At 42.2% G+C, this 22,450-nt stretch overlaps 1 protein-coding gene across 2 annotated transcripts in view; it reads left to right on the top strand.

Moving 5' to 3' along the window:
- Positions 1 to 22,450, top strand: part of CAP2 (cyclase associated actin cytoskeleton regulatory protein 2) — an 80,758-nt gene that overhangs the window by 46,021 nt on the left and 12,287 nt on the right. For both annotated transcript variants that reach the window (XM_068160816.1, XM_068160815.1), the window contains 3 exons: positions 4,933 to 5,076; positions 5,330 to 5,415; positions 7,437 to 7,542. In XM_068160816.1, the coding sequence (XP_068016917.1) occupies positions 4,933 to 5,076; positions 5,330 to 5,415; positions 7,437 to 7,542 (336 nt within the window). The remainder of the gene's footprint in view (positions 1 to 4,932; positions 5,077 to 5,329; positions 5,416 to 7,436; positions 7,543 to 22,450) is intronic.

The following is a 22,450-nucleotide window of genomic DNA, read 5'->3' as shown; positions in this document are numbered from 1 at the left end:
GGCAACGAGGCTGGGGAGAGGCCTTGAGCAAAAGGCCCTGTGAGGAGAGGCTGAGGGAGCTGGGGTTGTTTAGCCTGGGGAAGAGGAGGCTCAGGGGAGACCTTATTGCTCTCTACAACTACCTGAAAGGAGGTTCTAGACAGGTGGGGGTTGGTCTCTTCTCCCAAGCAGCCAGTGGCAGAACATGAGGACACAATCTCAAACTGTGCCAGGGGAAGTTTAGGCTTGAGGTGAGGAGAAAGTTCAAGACAGAAGGAGTAATTGGCCATTGGAATGTGTTGCCCAGGAAGGTGGTGGAGTCATCGTCCCTTGAGGTGTTAAAAAAAATGACTGGATGTGGCACTTGGGGCCATGGTTTAGTTAGTCATGAGGTGTTAGGTATTAGGCAATAGGTTGGACTTGATGATCTCTGAGGTCTTTTCCAATCTGGTTGATTCTGTGATTCTGTGATTATTGTCCCTTTTACATCCAATGGTAATTGATTTGCATTCTACCACTTTTCTGCTCAATCTGTGGAAAATTTTCCTAGGCACAGCCTAAAACTACCACAAATGGTCCTGTTAAAATCCTTGCTTTCTCAAATTAAAGCTGAGATTTTTCAAGTAATCACTGGTTCAAGTGGCCAAAGTTTAAGCAAGCTACTCAGTCTTCACAGGCAGATCACAAAACCCCACAAGTTTGTCCATTCTCCTGAATGCTGCAGTCCTGTTCAACCAGGTCATCTGGGGAACAACTTCTGTGGGTTTTGCAAAAAATGTGAAGGAGAAGACAATCTGGTGCAGTCTGTTGGAACTCTGCTGTGCTGGGGCATGTTATGAGACTGGGCTGAGACTCCTCAAGTCTCTGAAGCCTAAGACAGTTCTTGTTGCATGCTGAAACTTTTGGAGGGTTTTGGCCAATCACTGCAGTTGTCTTTCTACTCCTGATTTACTACTAAGAATTCTAAGATGTGGATCAAAGCTGGCTGGTTATTTAGATATTAATATTTTAAAGGAGGAGGAGGTTCTTCACCATGAGAGTGGTGAAGCCCTGGAATGGGTTGTCCAGGGAGGTGGTTGGGGCACCGTCCCTGGAGGTGTTTAAGACCAGGCTGGACGAGGCTCTGGCCAGCCTGATCTAGTGTGGGGTGTCCCTGCCCATGGCAGGGGGGTTGGAACTAGATGATCCTTGTGGTCCCTTCCAACCCTGACTGATACTATGGTTTCAGTAATTTTTTAAAATGGCACAGGCTTGCTGGGAATTACTTTTGCTGTTTCTAGGTTGTGCCACTGTTGCATTTTTAAACATTTCAGCAAAACTGATACATAATAGGAATGGTGTTTGTACAAAGACCATTAAATTTCTATTAAACAACTGTGCTGTCTTAAATGACAAGAAATTTTATCTAGCACATGCCAAAGGCATGCTGAAGATTTTTCCAACAGCTCTGATTCATCTCCTTGAATTCATATTTTCTTAGAGATACAGTATAGACGTTTTATTAACAACCAGCTGCTCTAATATTCATTGCAAATGATTATTCTTCTAGAACTCTCAGTGCAATTGGTTCTGCATTTTAGAGCCAAACAAGACTGATTACTGCCAGAACTAATGAGCCTTTCTATACCCACATGCCACATACACTATAATTCATCTGCAGTTAAATCACTAACTACAAGATTAGAGCTGACTGCAGAGAGACAGGACTCAAGAGAATCCTTGCAGGACAGTGTTCCTTTCACCAGGAGGAATACAGAGTGAAGGGAAGGCAGGCTGTTCTGCTTTCCTGTACATCTTACATGGGACAGAGCTGAGCAAAGCTTCAAGGCCTTTGTGGCTCTTTCTGGTGTCATTACAGTGCCAAGTCAATGATTACACTGAGCAATTTTCCTTAACAATGTATACTTCATCTTTAAAACTCCCACAGGGCACTTTTTAATTTTTCTCTGTGAAATTACATTGCATTTTTATAAACAGTTACCTGTTGGACAGGTTAAGTCCTGTGTGCTGAGGGAGAGAAATTCTGTCTGTACCACTGATGGAAAACCTCCACAAAAGTGGTTGGGAGTTTTTCTAGAAGGAAGCATGGGTCTTCAGGAAAATATTTGGCCATAATTTTGCCTTCTTATCTGTAGATATCAATGTGTTCTACAAAATAAACCAGCTATATTAGCATAATTTTGTATCTAGGAAGTTAAGCACAGAAAGGTAAGACAGCTTTCCTGAAACCTGACAGGAACTCCGTGGGAGAGCTCCAAAGAGAGCCCCCATTTATGGACTTCCACTTCTGTGTCCTATCCGCAGAAACGTGCTGCCTCCCAGTGCTGTCTGGATACACCAGGCATCTGTGGAGCTGTATTTTTAGACCTGATACTCTTTTTTTTGGCTGGAGCTGGTCCATGAAGATTCACAGTAAGCTAAGGACTGTAAATATCCCTTAGACTTTATGTGAGAAAAGCTGGCATAAGATCAAAGCAGAACGAGCATTTTCTTGAATTTCAGTTTTGTTAATTCTGTCGTATTTGAAAGATTTCCTTGCAAAACAAGGAAGAACCAACCAGCTGCAGCATGTTGCAAACAAGCAACAATTAGAAAGAAGAATTCCTGCAGGCTTCATAATGTTATGGCAACAAATTCAATTTTTAAGAAGTACAAACCATGGAGGTTTCAGGGCTTTTTTAGATTGAATGTCTTATGCTGGTCATTAAGCCATCAGCAAAAAAAAATCTTTTAATCTCCAAGTAATACTGTAAATATTTGGGTTCTCCCAAAACCCACTTTGTTGTAGAAGACCAATTCTCCCCATGCACTCAGATGCACAGGCCTTTCTCAATAGTACCTTACCACTAAAATACTGAAAGCTTCATAGTTGGATCAAAGCTTTTTGAAAAATGCAGAATCTCTTTCTGTCATGCTTTTGGAGTGTCTTTTGACCTCTGTTGATCCATACCAGATCTGCTTATTTTAAGGTGACATCAAATTCAACAAAGTTTGTGGAAGGGTGAAAAGAAATACAGTACAGAGATCAAGTAGCACATAAGCACACATTATCTTGTGTGTGTCATGACAGCATTAGTTCTTAAGATCATTAGGATTAGTTGTCTCAAACAAGCACTTAATTCCATTAAACAAGTAGTCCTGAGAACAGGTGAGAAGAAGTACAGATTTCTGCTACCTCCTGAGTGATACAACCCCATGTATCATTATAGATTGGGGACTGACCTGCTGGAGAGCAGTGAAGGGGAAAAGGACTTGGGGGTCCTAGTGGATGGAAGGTTGACCATGAGCCAGCAATGTGCTCTTGTGGCCAAGAAGGCCAATGCCATTCTGGGGTGTATTAGAAGGGATGTGGTTAGTAGGCTGAGAGAGGTTCTCCTCCTCCTCTACTCTGCTCTGGTGAGGACACATCTGGAATATTGCATCCAGTTCTGGGTCCCTCAGTTCAAGAAGGACAGGGAACCGCTTGAAAGAGTCCAGAACAGAGCCACAAAAATTATTACAGGAATGGAACATCTGCCTTACGAGCAGAGACTGAGGGAGCTGGGGCTCTTTAGTTTAGAAAGGAGACCTCATTAATGTTTATAAATATGTAAAGGGTGAGTGCCAAGGGGATGAAGTCAGGCTCTGCTTGGTGATGCCCAATGACAGGACAAGGGGCAATAGGTGGAAGTTGAGGCATAGGAAGTTCCATGGAAACATGAGGAAAAAGATTTTCATTGTCAGTGTGACAGAACACTGGAACAGGCTGCCCAGGGGGGTTGTGAAGTCTCCCTCTCTGGAGAAATTCAAAACCTGCCTGGATGCATCCCTGTGTGATCCGGTACAGGTGATCCAGCTCTGGCAGGGGGGGTTGGACTAGATGATCTGTTGAGGTCCCTTCCAGCCCATAGCATTCTGTGATTCTGTGATTTCTAAGTGGAGTGCAAGGGAAAAGCAGACTGGTGCATTCTCCTTGGTATGACACAGTATAGGTTCTGCAGGCAGACTTTTGCACTAACGAATTGGCCTGGTGTTACAGAAACATTGTGTAGGGTTGCAAGATGCAGCAGTTGTTCTGCTTGTAAACCAACAACTCCTTGTCCCTCAATGTGTTGTTTCTGAGTGGAAGACTTTTTCCCAGGGAGTCAGAGCTCCAAGTTACTTTCTCTGAGAGCTCCAAGTTAGTTTCTCTGAGACACTGGGCCAGTGTGATTAGCATTCACTTTGCAGAGGAAAGAGCCTGGATAGCTTCCACATTCATTCCGCTTTTCTCTTCACTCCAGACACTATTTCTTCTGCTCAGCAGTCATTCCCCTGGATACCATTCGTTTCTGATTAACACAGGAGAATCTCTCCAAACCATGGCTTGCAGGCAGTATGTTTCCTATTAAATCCTCCCACATTGCTTGCAGCCAAAGGAAGTGAAACCATTACAACTTACAAATAGGGAAAGCTAAAATGGATATTGCCTTCAGTGTATTAGTTTCTCAATCTTGTTGCCTGAGGGCACTCTGATAATAAAAGGCCACTAACCTAACAAATAGTTTGTGTTTCTTACAGAAGGAACAACTTGGCTACTAACTTGAAAAACTCAAGTTAGTATAAAGACTCTCAAAAAATTTCAGGGATATCAGAGGATAAATAGAAGCATTCTGCTAACTCTAAGCTATGAGGTCTCTGGGTCTTAAACTGGGCAGCAGGTAGTAAAAAATTCTGCTAGTGCCAAGAACAATTTTTGCTGCAGCATTATTATTACTTAATGTCTGTGCATTTTGCTGCTGCAAAAATTACCCAGAAAAGGGTAATTAAATTGTTACTTTAATGTAGAGAATATACTGACCAACCTTTCCAACAATTAGATCAGGAGGGGTGGACAGTGTTAAACCACAGGTTGATTTTGGACCAGCCTTTGTAACAGCAGTGTCATCTTGGTTTTTGTTGTTTGTTTTTGGTTGGTTGGTTGTTTTCTTCCAGAATGAAGTGGCAATGCTTCTCAAGCCAATATCAGAGAAGATTCAGGAAATCCAGAACTTCAGAGAAAGGAACAGAGGAAGTGAAATGTTCAACCACCTCTCAGCTGTCAGTGAAAGCATACCTGCCCTTGGGTGGATAGCAGTGGTGAGTGACACACAGGGTAGCAGGGACATGTGCTGCTGGATGGTATGGCCCAGAATAGTTCTAAATCTTGCAGAACTCTGTAATCTCATCTGGATAGTTCTTCAGTCTGCTGCACCAAAGAATTATTTTGTAATATTCCTAATACATCAAGTATCTAATATAGGTGTGCAGGTGTACCTAATACAAAGTGTCTGACTGATGTTTTACTTCCTTTTTCCCACTGTTTCCTGCTACCGTGGATTGATGGTCTTAGTCTCCTAAACCAGGCCCTTATGTCAAGGAGATGAATGATGCTGCTACCTTTTATACTAACAGGGTATTAAAGGACTACAAGAACAGGTATGTTGCCAAGCCCCAGTATCTACTAAGTCAGAGAACAGAGCATTAACCATGCCAGTTGGGTTCACAATGCCATCACAGAAAGCATTTTGTAAACTGAAAAGTGTTTGGCTCCTTGTATATTTTCCCCTCCTCATCTTTGACCTGCAGCATGTTGCAGTGATACTGGCAGCAGCACAAGCAGTGCTTGTTTTCACTTTCTGCAAATTATAGGATTATATTTAATTTCTGACATCCCAGCATCATAATCTTATATGCAAATGCATATTTAGTTATCAATGTATGGCTAGCTAATTGCTATATGTCCTTGTCTTGTTTGTGCACTCATACTGCTGACGTGCTTGCTCCTTGAGAATGTGCATTTAGGTGGTAGATGTATGTCACCGAGCATCTAAGTTCATCGTTCCCTATTTGTTGGCCTTTGTTTTTCCTGTACTACTGCATTATTCTTAAAGAGCACAAGGAATATGCAAAAGGTCCCATGAAAGAGATCTGTGATCTGACAGAGAAAAAGGAAAAATACAGGTCTTTCCTATGCCTTCTTTAAAAAGTCATGTATAGATTCTGTTGACTTGATACTTCAGGAGGCCATCATTTGGCTCTCCATTTTTATATCCCAGTGAACAGTTTGAGCATTGCTATGGAGTTTTTCCTCTTTGGTGAGGAGAACATTATATATATAAAACCCTTTTGTATATATTTCTATTTATTGTATCCAGAATCATGGAATCTTTAAGGTTGGAAAGGACCTTTAAGATGATTGAATACAACACAGCACTGCCAAGTTACCAAAAAACCATGTCCCTAAGTGCCATATGTACTAGTTTTTTTAACACTTCCAGGGATGATGATCCTACTGCTTCCTTGAGCATCCTGTTCCAGGGCCTAAGCACTCTTTCAGTAACGACATTTTTTCCTAATAACCACTCTAAACCTCCCCTTGCACCATTTGAGGCCATTTCCTCTTGTCCTGTCAGTTCCACCTGGGAGAAGAGGGCAATTCCCACCTTGCTGCAGCTTCCTTTCAGGAAGTTTTAGAATAATATACATAGTATTTCATATTATATCTAAGATATGTAGTATTTCATGCAGTATATATGAAGTATTATTCCCAAAGCCTTAGATTACCTACTGAAGATAGTTCTACTGGAGGAACTGAAGAATTTTTACAGTACTATTCTGCAAAAGGACCTAAAGAGAGTACATTATTTAGGTATTTAGTTCATTCCCCTAATAAATTCTTGTCTAGTTTTTTCACTGAATCAGATCACAATGACTTCCAAAGTAGTGAAAGGCTCTCCTTTGACCTCAGTAGTGAACAGATTAAATCTGTTAACCCAGATCCTCAGCAGTATTAAGCATCAAAGTCCAAAAGAAATAAACAGAAGGTAGACACCCAAACCCTTGTAAGCATCACTATAGCTGTCACTATCCAAGAGATAATCCTTCCTAATGAAGGACTCCATCTTACAAGCAGTTTCTCTCCACATTTCTTTTTTTTACTTACTGTCCCATTGGAAGACTAAGCCTTCCAGATAACAACTCCAGAGCCAACTTGCAACTTGAAGTTTAAAAATTCTTGATGTATAAATATTTTTGTCTAATGACTTTAGCATGATTCAATATTACCTTGGCTACATTTGAACTTGAAGCTCAAGTATCTTACATAACCCACAGATGTTTAATTTTCTACAATTCATCACCTGAGTCTGCTGCACAGCTCCATATACTCTTAGTGCTTCTTCAGCTGACTTTGAGCCTAAACAGAACAATGGCACACCTTCCAGCAGAACCACTCTCTGCTAGAGACAGCATTTGCCCTTGTGTGTCCTGTCCTCTGGAAAGATCTAAAAGCATTCCAGTGTTGTAGGCCTCACCATTTTCAGCACTGGGCTGGCTGCAAACTGATTTGTTTATGGCTTTAAGGCAGACACTGGATTTTACCTGCTTTAAGCAAGAGCAGCAATGCTTTCTGGGTTTACATACACTCACACATATAAATCTTGTCTCTGTTTTAATAGTGACACGCGACATGTTGATTGGGTGAAGTCATATCTGAACATCTGGTCTGAACTTCAAGCTTATATCAAAGAGCATCATACCACAGGACTCACCTGGAGTAAAACTGTAAGTAACCTTCTTCATGAAGAACCATAAAACACGAGTAACCAATCTGACTTTCAATGCAGGCTGTAGCTCAGGAAAAACACATATCTAGGCCAGGGACAGAAGTCATAGTCCATGAACTTCCCAGTGAAGACATTAAAAGTTTGAAAAACAGGTGGAGATGTGCCATGACATTGTGATACAGATTTGGAGTAAGAGGGAAGAATCTTTTAGGAATATTATAGCCATAACTCCCAGCTTCAGATCACAAAGAGCGACAGACGCAATTCCCCAGGCCGGCTACAGCAGAAGGTAGGAACAAAAGCAACCCCAAAAATTTAAAGGACATGTCTGACTAAATTGAAAAGTGGGGGAAGGTGACAGGGAAAGGAGAAGAATAGTGAAAAGAATCTGAAAAAAAGAGAGAGATTTCATAACAGGGGAAAGAAACAAGGTGCACATTACAATTTATTACTTCATAGGCAGCTAATTTATTTTATACATACAGAAATAATTTCTGAAATGCATATATAGAGAGTAAATATAACTGTAGTCCTAACTCTGCTCTCTATATATACTTATATAGACATCTTCTGTGTTACATCTGAGATGATCCATAGAAAGATGAAGGCAGGGAACATTGTTCTCTAAGAGAGGTATCAGCACAGAGAGTTAATTTTCTGTTGGGTAGATGCAGTGTTCTGTTAGTCTAATAATGTGCTTGTGTTTATTATCAGGTTAGCAGAATCACTGAACTCAGCAATATATCATCAGCCAGCTGTTTGCTGTTATCACCTTCTAAACTTACCAGTGCACTCCTGCAGGTGCAGTCTTTCACACCAAGTTTATCATTTCATCTGCAGAGGAAATTTTTTTTTTAACTGAATGACTATTCAGAGGACTGATGTAGGCCACCAGGTCATTTAATCCCAAGACACTGTAAGAACTCAGGAATGTAGGGAAGTAGAACTTTGGGATGGAGTGTATTTTCACATGGAATAAAAACCGGAACGCCTTTCCTATGAAGAAAGGCTGAAAGTTAGGGTTGTTCAGCCTGGAGAAGAGGAGGCTCCTGGGAGACCTTACTGATTGCTTTCAATATATAAAAGGAGCTTATAAGAAAGATGAAGATTGTACCATCATTTTTTCATGATGAGGGTGGTGAATCATTGGCACAAATTGTCAGTTGAAGTGGTAGATGCCCCATTGTGACTGTTTGAGGCTGTGCCTCTAAGAAAGGGACACAGAAGCAGAAATATTCCAGGTCAGGTTAGATGGGGCTCTGAACAACCTGATCTAGTTGAAGATGTCCCTACCCATGACAGGGGGTTGGACTAGGTGATCTTTAAAGGTTCCTTCCAACTGAAACCATTTTGTGATTCAGTGGTACCTGGAAAAGTTACTTTAGGTCCCCCTGAGTGGAGATACCCACGTAAGAGAATGTACATTACCTGAGCTCAGCAACAGACTGTACAACTTTCCTTTCACACCCTTCACTGGGCATTGTACAAGGCCATACAGTACTCAAGTATTCAAGTGCAAGTTGAAACACAGGAGAGACCATGATCTATGTGTACTTCTTACTTTGAAGCCATGTAAAGACGTTTAAACATGATGAATTAGAAGACTGAAATGATCTGCTGATTTGTAGGTTTCTGTTGTAAAAGTTTTAAATATTAAACATGATTTTCTTCCTTAATTTAGTACAAAATTCCACCCTTGATACATCCTGCTCTATTCTAATCAGTGAATTTGAGAGGAGCTAATGATTTTTAATGACTATTAGATAAGAAAAAGAAAATGTAGTACCCTGTTAGCTGAATTAACCTGAGAATCTGAGATAAATTTCGTTAATACAGAGGAAGAGTCATTTTCACCTCTAATGGGACTTTACAAGTATGGAAATAATGTTGTAATATAAAGATTATTATATTTTAAATAGATATATGATCAGTCAGGGGAAACTCTCAGTGCTGTTCAGTACTGGTAATCTCATTCAGAAGTGTAGCTGTTGTGGATTATATTTTACTGTTCTCAAAACCAGCATATCAGCCATCACATCTTTCTATTTTCTCTTTAGTCGCTGAACACAACCCTAGGTGCAACCTGTTTATTCCTATTAAGCAGAATTTCCTGCCAGCAGTGCTCACTCCATCATGAGTAATGAGCCCATTACTGCATCCAAAGTACTGATTTCACTAACTTTGGATATCACTCAGATCTGAAATTTGTCTTAGAAGTATGGCTCATTTAAATTATCACTCATGGAATGGGTGTCAGAAAGATGAAAATACAAACACATTTTTATGGATGTGTATTTTTTTTCCAGTTTTACTTTATGTCAATGTAAGGAGATTAGAATCCAGTAAGTCTAAAGATCTTGTTGTTTAAATGTTGTTTAAACATTTCTGTGAAGCTTGGTAACAAACACATTCAAGAAAGCAATGAGTTGCTCAAGTGATAATTTCAGTTTGGTTATACATTTTAAAGGGAGAATTAAAGTCTCGGATTCATGCTGGGTGAAGTTAAACATAAAGGTTCTGCAGAATCAGGGCAGAGACAGAAACATGATGTATATAAAAGCCAGAGATTCCAGACACAGTTGTTAATCATTGCACACAGTGGCTCCCACTTATATTTATAAAAGAGAAAAAAAAGGAAAAAGCAGGGGTTTGGCCAGGCATTAAGAAAGTGGCACATTTGTGGAAGGGAGACCTTGGTGCAGAAAAGCTGAGAGGGAGGAAAAGAGGAAGCTTTTCACCTGTGTAAGTACAGATTTCAAAGTACATTTTACTGATAATTTACCCTTCATATCTGCAGAAGTCAACAAAGCAATGCTTGAAACTTTATATAGAAAGATTTAAGTGACATACTTGAGTGTTTCTAAAGAGACTGAAGAGTCAGGGAGAACTTTAACTACTGCTTCTCTCAGAGCTGTGTTCTCGTTACTTGAACTGCAACAGAACCCCAAAAGCATCAACCTACTAGACCAGACTATGCCTGGGTTTCCAAAAAGGAGGGGACAGGATTTTTCAGTGGGTACTTGGCTCCTTTACCTATAGATGCTGTATACTGTGATGTGCACATTTCTGGCCATATTCCATGGCAGTGTCCCAAAGTTATGCCAGCTCTAACCCCCTTTACCCTTCCATTAAGCTGCACAGGGCAGCTGCATCAAGCCTTGGAACAGATCACTAGTGCATGCAGTAGTGTTCCTGTCTCTGGCAGTAAGCATGCAGGCAGATATTTTAGGAGAAGGAGAAAGAACAGACATTGAAACAGGTGCAAAAGGTTGAAATAATGGCTAAGCAGTCAGTTCTGACAGTAGCAACTGTCTCCATCAGCTTTAGAATAAATTTGTGATAAAAACAGATGCTTACAGATTTTTGGATCCAACACAATTCTCTCTCCTTACTCACTTTGGCTCTGGTTCTGCCAGATGTGTGACAATATTTTCCTCTTTGAGGGCACTGTATTGAAATGTGTGAGACTGTGTCAGGAGAAAGCCAAGAAATCAGTGGAGTTAAAACACCTTGAGATCTTTGTGTCTCTGAGCCTGTTTTGCTACCCGTGTGGAATGGTGGTGCAAAACTGGACCCTAAGTAAACTGCAGGCATTTCATAGTATCATAGTATCAGAGTATCAGTCAGGGTTGGAAGGGACCACAAGGATCATCTAGTTCCAACCCCCCTGCCATGGGCAGGGACACCCCATACTAGATCAGGCTGGACAGAGCCCCATCCAGCCTGGTCTTAAACACCCCCAGGGATGGGGCTTCAACCACCTCCCTGGACAACCCATTCCAGGGCTTCACCACTCTCATGGTGAAGAACTTCCTCCTCACATCCAGCCTGAATCTCCCCACCTCCAGCTTCATTCCATTCCCCCTAGTCCTCTCACTACCTGAGATCCTGAGAAGTCCTTCCCCAGCCTTCCTGTAGCCCTCTTCAGATACTGGAAGGCCACAATTAGGTCACCTCGGAGCCTTCTCTTCTCCAGACTGAACAGCTCCAACTCCTTCAGTCTGTCCTCATAGGAGAGGTGCTCCAGCCCTCTGATCATCCTCGTGGCCCTTCTCTGCACCAAGACATGATGGATGTGATTGGGATATTTGTGGTACTGTGATCTCAGAAGAATACTGCGTATTTCAAGCATGTATGCTTGTGAGCAGGACTGTCCCAGGAGTAAAGTGTTCCATTCTGTATTTTCACCATAAGCTGAAGTATTACTTTCCATTGTTTGTGCATATGTCAGAGAAAACATGCCTGTTGGTGAAAGACAGATAGCTCTGCAGTATCTCCTTAAAAGTGTAGTTTTGTAGTTCATTGTTTCAACTGTAAAGTGTGAGCCTTCATCTGCCACACACCCCCTGAGGTGAGCAGCAATTCACTGGAATCACTATGTCTCAATTTAGCATCTTGACAATGGGAACAAATAGCAATTACCAACCTAATGGAGATCTGCACCAGATCTTAATGGAGATTTGCTACCAGATATGACACTCTCAGATGTCAGTGAGTGTTATGCAAAGGCTGCTACCACAATTAAAGGTTTGAAATGCCCAGTGCAGTATTTTACCTGTGCAGCCACTGCCATTCTTGGTTGCTAAAACTTTCTAACTTTCACATGAAATCTACAGCTGTAACAGTAAGTGATGTCTTTTTTCAGCTCTTACTGATAAAGTGTCCTTTCCCCCCCCCTTTTATTTTTTGCCTAAAGAAGGGATTCCATTGAAGCATGGCTCTTCCCTCTCTGCTATATTTTCAGGGTGCAAAGAAATGAAGCTAATGAGAATGCCTAAGATTTTTGCTAAAAATACTTCTTGAGTAAACTGGAGGAAGTGAAACCTCTGCTCATGTTTCTGCAGGCTAACCTTGCAGCAAGAAAACAACTATATTAATGACAGATTGGTGTAGTTTCCAGTGCATCAAATAAGTGTTTGGAAACAAAACTTTCTCAAGGATAATTGTCTTGAATGTTTCTCTCAGTTGCAGGTGGATCTGCAGTTCATTTTGTGGTCTTTGTATATATCATATTCATTTAGGACAAAATTTGCCAGCAGGATTGTTTACAGATAGGAAAAATTTACAAACTAGCAGTGAATTTCATAACAGGTGAGGAATGTTCGCCCCACCTTTACAATTCAAACCAAATTCTTAGGAGGAAACCTGCATCTTTACAAGCAGTTGAGATTTACAGTATCACAGTATCACAGTATAACTACGGTTGGAAGAGACCTCAAGGATCATCGAGTCCAACCTATCAACACAGACCCCATGACTAGACCATGGCACCAAGTGCCACATCCAATCCCCTCTTGAACGCCTCCAGGGATGGTGACTCCACCACCTCCCTGGGCAGCACATTCCAATGACGAGTCTAAACCTCCCCTGGCACAGCTTGAGACTGTGTCCCCTTGTTCTGGTGCTGGTTGCCTGGGAGAAGAGACCAACCCCTTCCCAGCTACAACCACCTTTCAGGTAGTTGTAGAGGACAATGAGGTCACCCCTGAGCCTCCTCTTCTCCAGGCTAAACAATCCCAGCTCCCTCAGCCTCTCCTCATAGGGCTTGTGTTCAAGGCCTCTCCCCAGCCTTGTTGCCCTTCTCCGGACACGTTCAAGTGTTTCGATGTCCTTCTTAAACTGAGGGGCCCAGAACTGGACACAGTACTCAAGGTGCGGCCTAACCAAAGCAGAGTACAGGGGCACAATGACTTCCCTGCTCCTGCTGGCCACACTATTCCTAATGCAGGCCAGGATGCCATTGGCCCTCCTGGCCACCTGGGCACACTGCTGGCTCATTTAGTTATATCCTGTTCCCATTGGAACCAATACATGATCTTCAAGTCTTTTTCCTAAAATACAACTTTAAAAAACATTTACAACTCATTATCTAGTAGTCTAAAAATGCCCTTTAAAAACCTGAAATACTCCACAGGCTCCATCACTAAGAAGAACCATTGTAATCTCTGTATTGGCCTGATTAGGCACAATGGCACCAGTTTCAGCACAGACTTTGGCCATTTCATCCTTGTCTAAAATAATCACCTCCAGACATTTGCTTATAAAATGGCTCTGCCTCCCTCCTACTGCCAAAAGCCTCCTACTGTTCTTCCAATATCTCTTTTGTGCTGTGTTTAGTTTGACCCACTAATCGAAAAGCCATCGTCAGAGCCACTTCACTAAGGCTAAAAGGTCAAAACCATAGTGCCAAATTCCAGCCACAACTGCAATCCCAGAGGCCTCACTCAGACAGAAGTAAGGGCAACACAGACATACTGGTTTAAATGCCTGCATCTTGGATAAGCTGTAGACATTCTCAGAGTGCTCAATTTGTCTTAGTCATGGCCTTTCCTCTCCGTTCCTGCCCTGCTTTGATCTCTTTATCTTCCCTTCCCTGTCCCTATTTCCTTATATTTATTTCTTGGAAGAATTGCACTCTTTAATCTCCACTGTTTCTTTCTCAGAAAAAGTAATGTTTATATTTTTTGTCAGTTTAGAAACTGCCCATCCTGGCAGCTCTACAATAGTTGCCTCCCTTGTGGAGACTGCCTCAATTACATCAACATCCCTCTGAAAGAAAGTAGTTTTACTCCCTTATTCCAACAATAGCTGAGAATATTTGTCTTGCCTGTCCTTTTAAGATCAGTGACCAAACACCATTCAGACAGGTTGGAGAGGCTGGTTTGACAACAGCTGTCAAATGCAGCATGACCTGTAACATAATGCAACCTACTCCCTGTGGAAAAGGGAATTGGGGGGGGAAGTGAAAGTATGTAAAGTGGAGAGAAAAGGAAAAGGTACATCTATAAAAACTTTACTGCATGGCTAAAAGGATTGCTCATCTTTTTAACTGAGTATTTATGTAAGTAAAAGATGGTTTAATGTGCCTCTGGGAGCACATTGCTTGTGGACAATTACATTAGCATGCAGTTCTCAAACTATTTAGAAGACCTTGTCTGCATAAAACATTTCAGGTTGGCTAATGTAGAAGATGTAAACACCATTTTAAATCCTGAACAGGTGATACCTGGCAGAAGTGTATTAAAAGAGGCTTCAAAGTTTGCAGACTCAAAGGTAAATAATCTGCTGAGACCCAGTAACAAGAGGCTGGCCTGGTTTCTGCTGGTTTGTGTTTAAACTCACACTGATCGCAGGCCCTGTAAGTCAGCTGTTTCATCTAGTAAATTGCAGATCTCAGGGCAGCAGAACCCCTTTCAGACAGGTGGCTCAAATGGGGTAGATAATAGAACTGTTGTGCTAAGCTGCTTTTACACAAAAAAAAAAACCCACCTTAACAAGAGCTCTGTGCCCCTGAGTCATAGTCCAACTGTTCCCAGAGGTTGATAGATGATATTCTGAGCTCTATCAGTCCCGTCTTTGGCTGTGCATATATGGAAAGAACAATACAGAATGCTGTCATCATTTTAGGTGTGAAACTGGATTATAAAGGAGGAAAGGGAGAAAATAGGGAAACTGTTTGTTGGTTTTTTTCCTGAGATACTTTTTTTTTCTTTTAATGAGAGGAATGTTAGGATTCCTGTTTATCTGCTGCCATGAAAAGAAAGTTCTTTTCATTAAATTAAGGAAGTGATTTTATGCTTCTATCTATCTTACCTGTTACCTCAGCCACAAACAGATACTTAGAATCATAGAATTGTAGAATAGTTTGGGTTGGAACAGACCTCCAAAGGTTATATAGTCCAACTCCCCTGCAGTGAGCAGGGATATCCTCCACTAGATCAGGTTGCCCAGAGCCTTGTCAAGCCTGACTTTGAATAGCTCCAGGCCCAGTGCCTCAACTACCTCCCTGGGCAACTTCTTCCAGTGTTCCACCACCCTCATGGTACAGAACTTGTTCCTAACATGCAATCTACATCTCCTCTTCTCTAATTTCAAATCATTGTCCCTTGTCCTACAATAAACAGTCTCTCTCCAGCCTTTGTGTAGGCTGTGTTTAGGTACTGGAAGGCCACTATTAGGTCTCCCTGGAGACCTCTCTTCTCCAGGGTGAACAACCCCAGCTCCATCAGCCTGCCTTCATAGAAGAGGTGTTACAGCCCCCTGATCATTTTCATGGCCCTCCTCTGGTCCTTTAACTGGAGTGACAAATTAAATAGGTACTACACATTCTACACATGCCTATATAACTTACATGCATTATATAGATGTTTGTCATCTGTTCTGAGTAAAAATTACCACTGCAGCTACAAGAAATGTGTGTTCATTCATGTGCTCCACAGCAGGTTCCCACCACAAAAACTTTGTTCCCCCCTGTTTCCATGCTGCATTTTGTCAGCCTAAAGCTGGATAAACACAGAACAGGGCAAGTGTTTGTACAGGGGCTGGCACATCAGCCACTCATATCCCCAGAGATACAAGCCTCTGACTAGGGCTCCTTGCTGCTACAAATACAGTAATAGTGTCACAGAAGGCTAACCCAGGGAACTGTTCAGCAAGAACAGCTCAGGAAATAGTAACATCTGTGATAAGACATAAAAAGAAATTCTTACTGTCTCTCAGTGATTGGGTTTACATCTAAAGACATGTCAAGCTACATATGGCCACCAGAAGTTACTGACACTGTGGCACCCAGAGCACTTGTCTTAGGTACCAACAGCATTTTATTTCTCTAACAAGATTGGCTGTCGCCCTCTGCTTCAGGGGAAGCTTCTAGGAGAAATGTGCTGTAACAAGGCCCAGCTTCTCAGAGGCAAATGGCTACACTTGTCCCTACTGTAATTTCAAGGGAATTAAATGAGATTCAACATAGATTAATTTTAACCAGCCAGCTGCCTCAGCATGGACAGTCATTTCTTTCTTCCAGCAAGCCAGCTAGGTAGCCAGCAAAGAGAACGAGTACCTCACCCTTCTGTCAGTCATACAAGATAAAGGTAGAACCATGACATACTTTGAGGTTGCACTGTGTGGCAGTTTGGGCTGGGTGCTTGCTGCTGCCATACAGGGTGCACCTCTGGTGCCCCGGCTGTCCAGCCCAGTGGGTGGACACAGGCAATAGCATATTTCATACCCATAATGTCCTGCTCCCTATAAATCCATCTGCAAGGTCTCACACTTGCTCTTTCTTCCCTTGCTGCTCCTGTGGGAGATGCTCCCCATCTGGTAATGGAGGGGGAGTTATCTCGAGGCCTCTTGGGCCTGGCTAGGCCTAATGCCAGGAAGAGAGGGGAGTGCTGGGAACTTCTGGGCATGCTTTGGGATCTCCTTTGTCACTGTGCTTGTAGTTTCTCTGTAAAACACTCACTGAATTTCCATTTAAACTTTCCATCACTTCTGCAATCCATTTGTCCAAGTCTCATTTTTCTGCCCCAGTAGGGGGCAAGGGAGGATCTGCCTCAACCTGGGACACACTGCAATCCTGCAAACCCTTGCACAGTGATAATATACATTTACCAGGCCTGGCTCTGTGAGCAGCTTCAGACACTATCAGTAGAGAAAGCTACTGAGCCACAGTCATTGGGAGGCCCTTGGTCTCTCTGCAGATGGCTCTGGGCTACCTAGCAAGGGGCAAACTTGAACTGGTTCCTGTCACCTTATTCAGAGCATGGTTTAATTGGAGAATGAAGACAATCTTTTTCCCTGGGAGGAAGTTTACAGAGTGTTCCAGCACCTACAGAGCTGTTACTACCTGGCTGCAGGCTCTATATCTCCTGTTCTTGATAGGACCTTCTTCAGAAAATTGTGTTTCCCCCCATTTCAGAAAGCACCAGGAGCAAGATGTAAAGCACCTCAAGTTCACTGCAATACAAAGCTAGAGCAGGGTAAAAGTTGATGGCTTCATTGCATGCTCATTTTCACAAAGCACAGCCAAAGCTACCTGTCCCTCTGATAATTCTTACAAAGGATGTATTTGCAAATGGTGGAAAAGTGACCGCACCAAGATGTTAATGGGAGCACTCAGCTATCAGCATAAATTGATGTGATGTCTATAGACACCACGGCACTGAGAACAGCAGCTGTTACCAAGGCAAACAGCTGAAATAAAAGAGGAAGAAAGGCAGCTTGCAAATAACCACTTCTGCTAGTCTAAATAGCTCTCAGTACTCTTTGTGTAAAGATACGCTGTTGTTAACATCTGCTTCAAGTTGTTCTGAAGAGTTGTTTGCAAATAGCAAAGCTGGTAAACACCTGCTGCTTTAGGATAGATGAACTTTTGTGGGAATATAACATGCTGTTTTATTCCCAGCAGCTCTCACAAACACCACCCTATACAGAAGAGAAATGAATGGACTTTGTGAAGGGCACTTTGGCTGAAATTGGATAGGACTATCCACAAGTATTGCCAGATATCAGAACAGTTTAAGGATTTGGTTCAGAAATATTCTAGAGCCTGAGGATCTAAATGGTCTTAGAAGAGTGACTAAGGAAAGCAAACCAATTGCCAGTGACTTAGGTTGGTAACTTAGGAGTTACTAATACGATTAGATATTAATAGATGTTAAAACTAAGCAATAAAGAAAGCTCCTGGAACCACTTCACTAGGCTGACTTGAAAACTGTCCATTGTGTAAGCATGTTGGACTGCAGCACAGGTCCCACCTTCTTGGCATGCAGGGAACATAAGAATACATAGAATAAACCAGGTTGGAAGAGACCTTCGAGATCATCACGTCCAACCCATCAACCAATCCAACCCACCTAAACAACTAACCCATGGCACCAAGCACCCCATCAAGTCTCCTCCTGAACACCTCCAATAATGGCGACTCCACCACCTCCTTGGGCAGCCCATTCCAATGGGCAATCACTCTCTCTGTATAGAACTTCTTCCTAACATCCAACCTAAACCTGCCCTGGTGCAGCCTGAGACTGTGTCCTCTTGTTCTGGTACAGGCTACCTGGGAGAAGAGACCAACCTCTGCCTGTCTACAACCTCCCTTCAGGTAGTTGTAGAGAGCAATAAGGTCTCCCCTGAGTCTCCTCCTCTCCAGGCTAAGCAACCCCAGCTCCCTCAGTCTTTCCTCATAGGACTTGTGTTCCAAACCCCTCACCAACTTTGTTGCCCTTCTCTAGACTCATTCCAGCAAGTCAACCTGCTTCCTAAACTGAGGGGCCCAGAACTGGACACAGTACTTGAGGTGTGGCCAAGAAGTACAACATGTTTTTTGCACTGCCAGTTCACTTCTGTGTTTTTGTTCCCCTGTTAGAATTTTCCTGAGCCATTCTTCCCACAAAGAATTTCACCTCACTTGAATGTTTGTTTTATTTCAGTCAAGTAAATCAAAATGGCAAAGAAAAGTTAAAAGCCAGAATGAGGCTGAAACACTCTTTATGGCACGTCTTTGTATGCCTCCTCTGGGAGACTGGGCTGTCTTTTCCGTGCTGTTCTACTTCAGTGGGAGGTTATACTACTGGACGTCTCCATGCTGTAAGATGACAGATCTACAGGGGAGCACTTTGTCCTTCCCTGTACTTTAGCAACTTTTATTTCTCTTAGATTTGTCCTTCAATTTTGTCTGGCCTAATCTGTGATTGAATTAGTTTTCAGAATGGCTGTAGATAGAATCATAGAATAGAATCAAAGAATCATTAAGGTTGGAAAATATCTCTAAGATCATCAAGTCAAATTGTCTGCCCAACACCACCATGCTCACTAAACCATGTCTCACAGTACCATGTGCACACATTTTTTTAACAGCTCCAGGGATGGTGACTCCACCACCTCCCTGGGAAGCCTGTTCCAGTGCCTGCAGACTGTTTCAGTACAGAAATTTTTCCTAGTATTCAATCTAAACCTCCTGTGGTGTAACTTGAGGCCATTTCTTCTTGTCCTAGATGTTCAGACATAACTGAAAGTATCATGATGCAACTTCTGTTAGCTTGTGTAGCTGTAGCTTGGGTCATAAACTAGGCAAGAATTTGGGGAAAAGTTAACAACAAAGGTTCAGTCCACCTCTTATTTCTGTGACTGCACAAAATTAAGAGGAAAAGTTGGTTGGGTGACTGAATTCCAGGTGTCTTCTGAGACCTTGTGACAGTACCTGTGTTCTTAATTAGACCTAACTCATAAACTTTTGAGGTCAGTAGAGGTAGCCACAGACTTTGGTGGAGGGACCAAGCTTGTAAAGAGAAGAGCAGGCAGATGGGCAGCATGAATGCAAGGGAAGAAATATTTTTTCCTGCTCTTGAAACCCACTCAAGGAACCAGAATGTCTTCACTCTTTGGGTCAAGGATTGATATTTTTGACCAAACTTGTATTTTTCTCTGCTGTAGAAGGGAAAGACATTCCTAGTTTTCCAGATGTTTTCCTACCTCTGCTAGACCTTGAAAAGTAAATAAGACATTCTGCAGTCATACAAAATCATGTCCAAACTTGAGTGAGATATTTAAAATCCTTTCTTTTTGTCTGTACTTTCACAAGATAGCTCTTTCAGGGTTCTGGGAGAGAGATCATCCACATCCACAGACAAATCCCTCTGAGTTTTGCTTCCACCTTGGTCACGCAGACAGTCCCATACTTTTGTTGTGTCCTGGGATAGAATCATAGAACCAGTTTTCTGTTTGTGTTTCTGAGAAGATTGCAGCACCCAGTTTCAGGAGAACAAAGTTGATAAAGCACTGTTTTCACTGGTGGCCAGACATTGTATGCAGGTCTTCATAGTGAGCAAGGTCTTTAACAGTTTTGAGTGAGCCAGATAATAAAGCCAGAAGAAGTGGAAGCCAGGGCAGCTGACCCAAACTGGCCAACAAAAGTATTCCATACCATAAATGTCATACTTACCATAAATTAGAAAGTGTATTTGGAATGGTCTCTTCTCCTGGTGGCTACCATCCCTGGAGGGTTTGTTCCATCATTCTGCAAAGGACAGTTTGTTCCATCATTCTGAGAAGGACAGTCATTGAAGGACAGAACAACTGTCTAAACAAAGACAGGTTGCCATTTGGGGATATGCCTTCAATGCCCTACTCAGCAGCATCATGATCTTGAAGGTCTCTTCCAACCTGGTTTGGTTTATTCTAAATAAATAAATGGTTTATTTCAGCCTGCAGCCTCCTGTGATGGCCTTCACTTTGGCACTTTAAGCAAAGAGAACTGGCAGAGTGACCCACCACTCTGTTGTATGCAGCGTATCCAGATAACTTTGTTATCTTTATTTCTCCAATGCATTTTTGCAGCCTTTATAGAACTTTATTGGTGTTAATTCCTAATGAACATTTGAGTGAGTCCCACACACACAGGTTTCTGGAAAACCACAGAACTATATTTGTGCAGTCAGCAGTAATAAGGAATGTTTGGAAAATCAGATGTCACCCTGGAATTTGGGAACTCAGATTTTTATCTCAGACTACAAGTTATTAACCACTAGCACTGCCGCTACTAATCTCCTCTCATAAAGCACGCATATAACTCAGATCTGCACATTTACACTGCACTGTGAGCAGTGAGTGCCATTTCTGGCTGAGTATTTTTAAAAGCCCTGCAAATGCAATGTTCATAATTCTAGATAACCAGGACACAGTGGATTCAGTTGCCATGGTTGCAGGCAACAGATATGGAAGATCTCTGTTGTACCTCAGGCAGCAACAACTGATTGTGCCACTAAATCCATTTACATTCTTCTTTTTTTATTATTATTACAATAACTGACAGTTGTGCTGACTTTGCTGCAGGTAACATCAGTGGCATCAGCAGAAGCAGGAAGACAATCACTGTAAATTCAGGGCCCAGTAAAGTTGTCCCCAACCTAAAACAACAACCTGTAACTACTAAGTACGTAAGCAGAAATGCTCTGAGTGAAATGTATCCACACAACAATGAAATGTCTCTAAAAGGAGAGCACATCACTTCCAGTATATCATGACAAGAAACAGTAACCAATTCCCAAAGTGGACCTTTCTCATTTGTTTGCATCTGATCAAAAAGATTTAATAGCATAGAAGAGAGCTCATTACCTTAAGAGATCTTGGATCCTTTCAGAAATAAACTGTAGCACTACCTCAGTTTTTTTACACATCCAAGTAGCAGGGATTCAACTTTTGTTTTGTTCAATGAAGTTTTAATGTCACAGATGTGACAAAGAATCTTGCTGTGCATTGGTCACTAACATATTACAGGCACAAGTACAGGTTAGGAGCTGCCCTGCTGGAAAGCAGCTCCACGGAGAAAGACCTTGTAGTCCTAGTGGACAGCAAGTTCTCCATGGGACAATGTGCCTTTGTGGTCAAGAGAACCAATGGTATCCTGGGGTGCATCAAGAGAAGTCTGTCCACAAGGTCTAGGCAGGTTCTTCTCCTCCTCTATTCTGCTGTGGTGAGACCACACCTGGAATACTGTGTCCAGTTTTGGGCTCCCCAGTTCAAGAGAGACACAGACCTGCTGGAGAGAATCCAACAAAGAGCCATGAGGATAATTTGGGGACTGGAGCATCTCCCCTATGAAGAGAGACTGAGAGACCTGGGGCTGTTCAATCTTGAGAAGACTGAGGGGGGATCTCATCAATGTCTATAAATATCTGAGGGGTGGGTGTCAAGTGGAGGGGCCAATCTCTTTTCAGTGGTGCACAGTAATAAGACAAGAAACAACAGATTCAAACTTGAACATAGAAGATTTCACCTCAACATGAGGAGAGACTTCTTTACAGTGAGGGTGATGGAGCACTGGAACAGGCTGTCCAGAGAGGTTGTGGAGTCTTCTCTGGAGATTTTTAAAATCCACCTGGATGCATTCCTGTGCAGACTACCCTGGGTGACCCTGCTTTGGCAAGGCAGTTGGACCTGATGATCTCTGGAGGTCCCTTCTGGCATCGTAAATGGTTAAAGATACCCTCTGAGTCCAGTTAAGCAATATCTGTTTCCAGTATTGATTACCAGGGCTACACTTTTAACAACCTGCATCTCTTAACAAAGACAGTTAGAGGAGCTGTGACTCTAAATCCCTGTCTCTTTCCCATTAATAAATATGTACTGGT

Source organism: Melanerpes formicivorus, unplaced genomic scaffold (genome assembly GCF_026170545.1).
Source record: "Melanerpes formicivorus ecotype bairdi unplaced genomic scaffold, bMelFor1.0.p_v2 SCAF_53, whole genome shotgun sequence".
NCBI lineage: Eukaryota > Metazoa > Chordata > Aves > Piciformes > Picidae > Melanerpes > Melanerpes formicivorus.
This window is presented reverse-complemented; position numbering and strand designations above follow the sequence as displayed.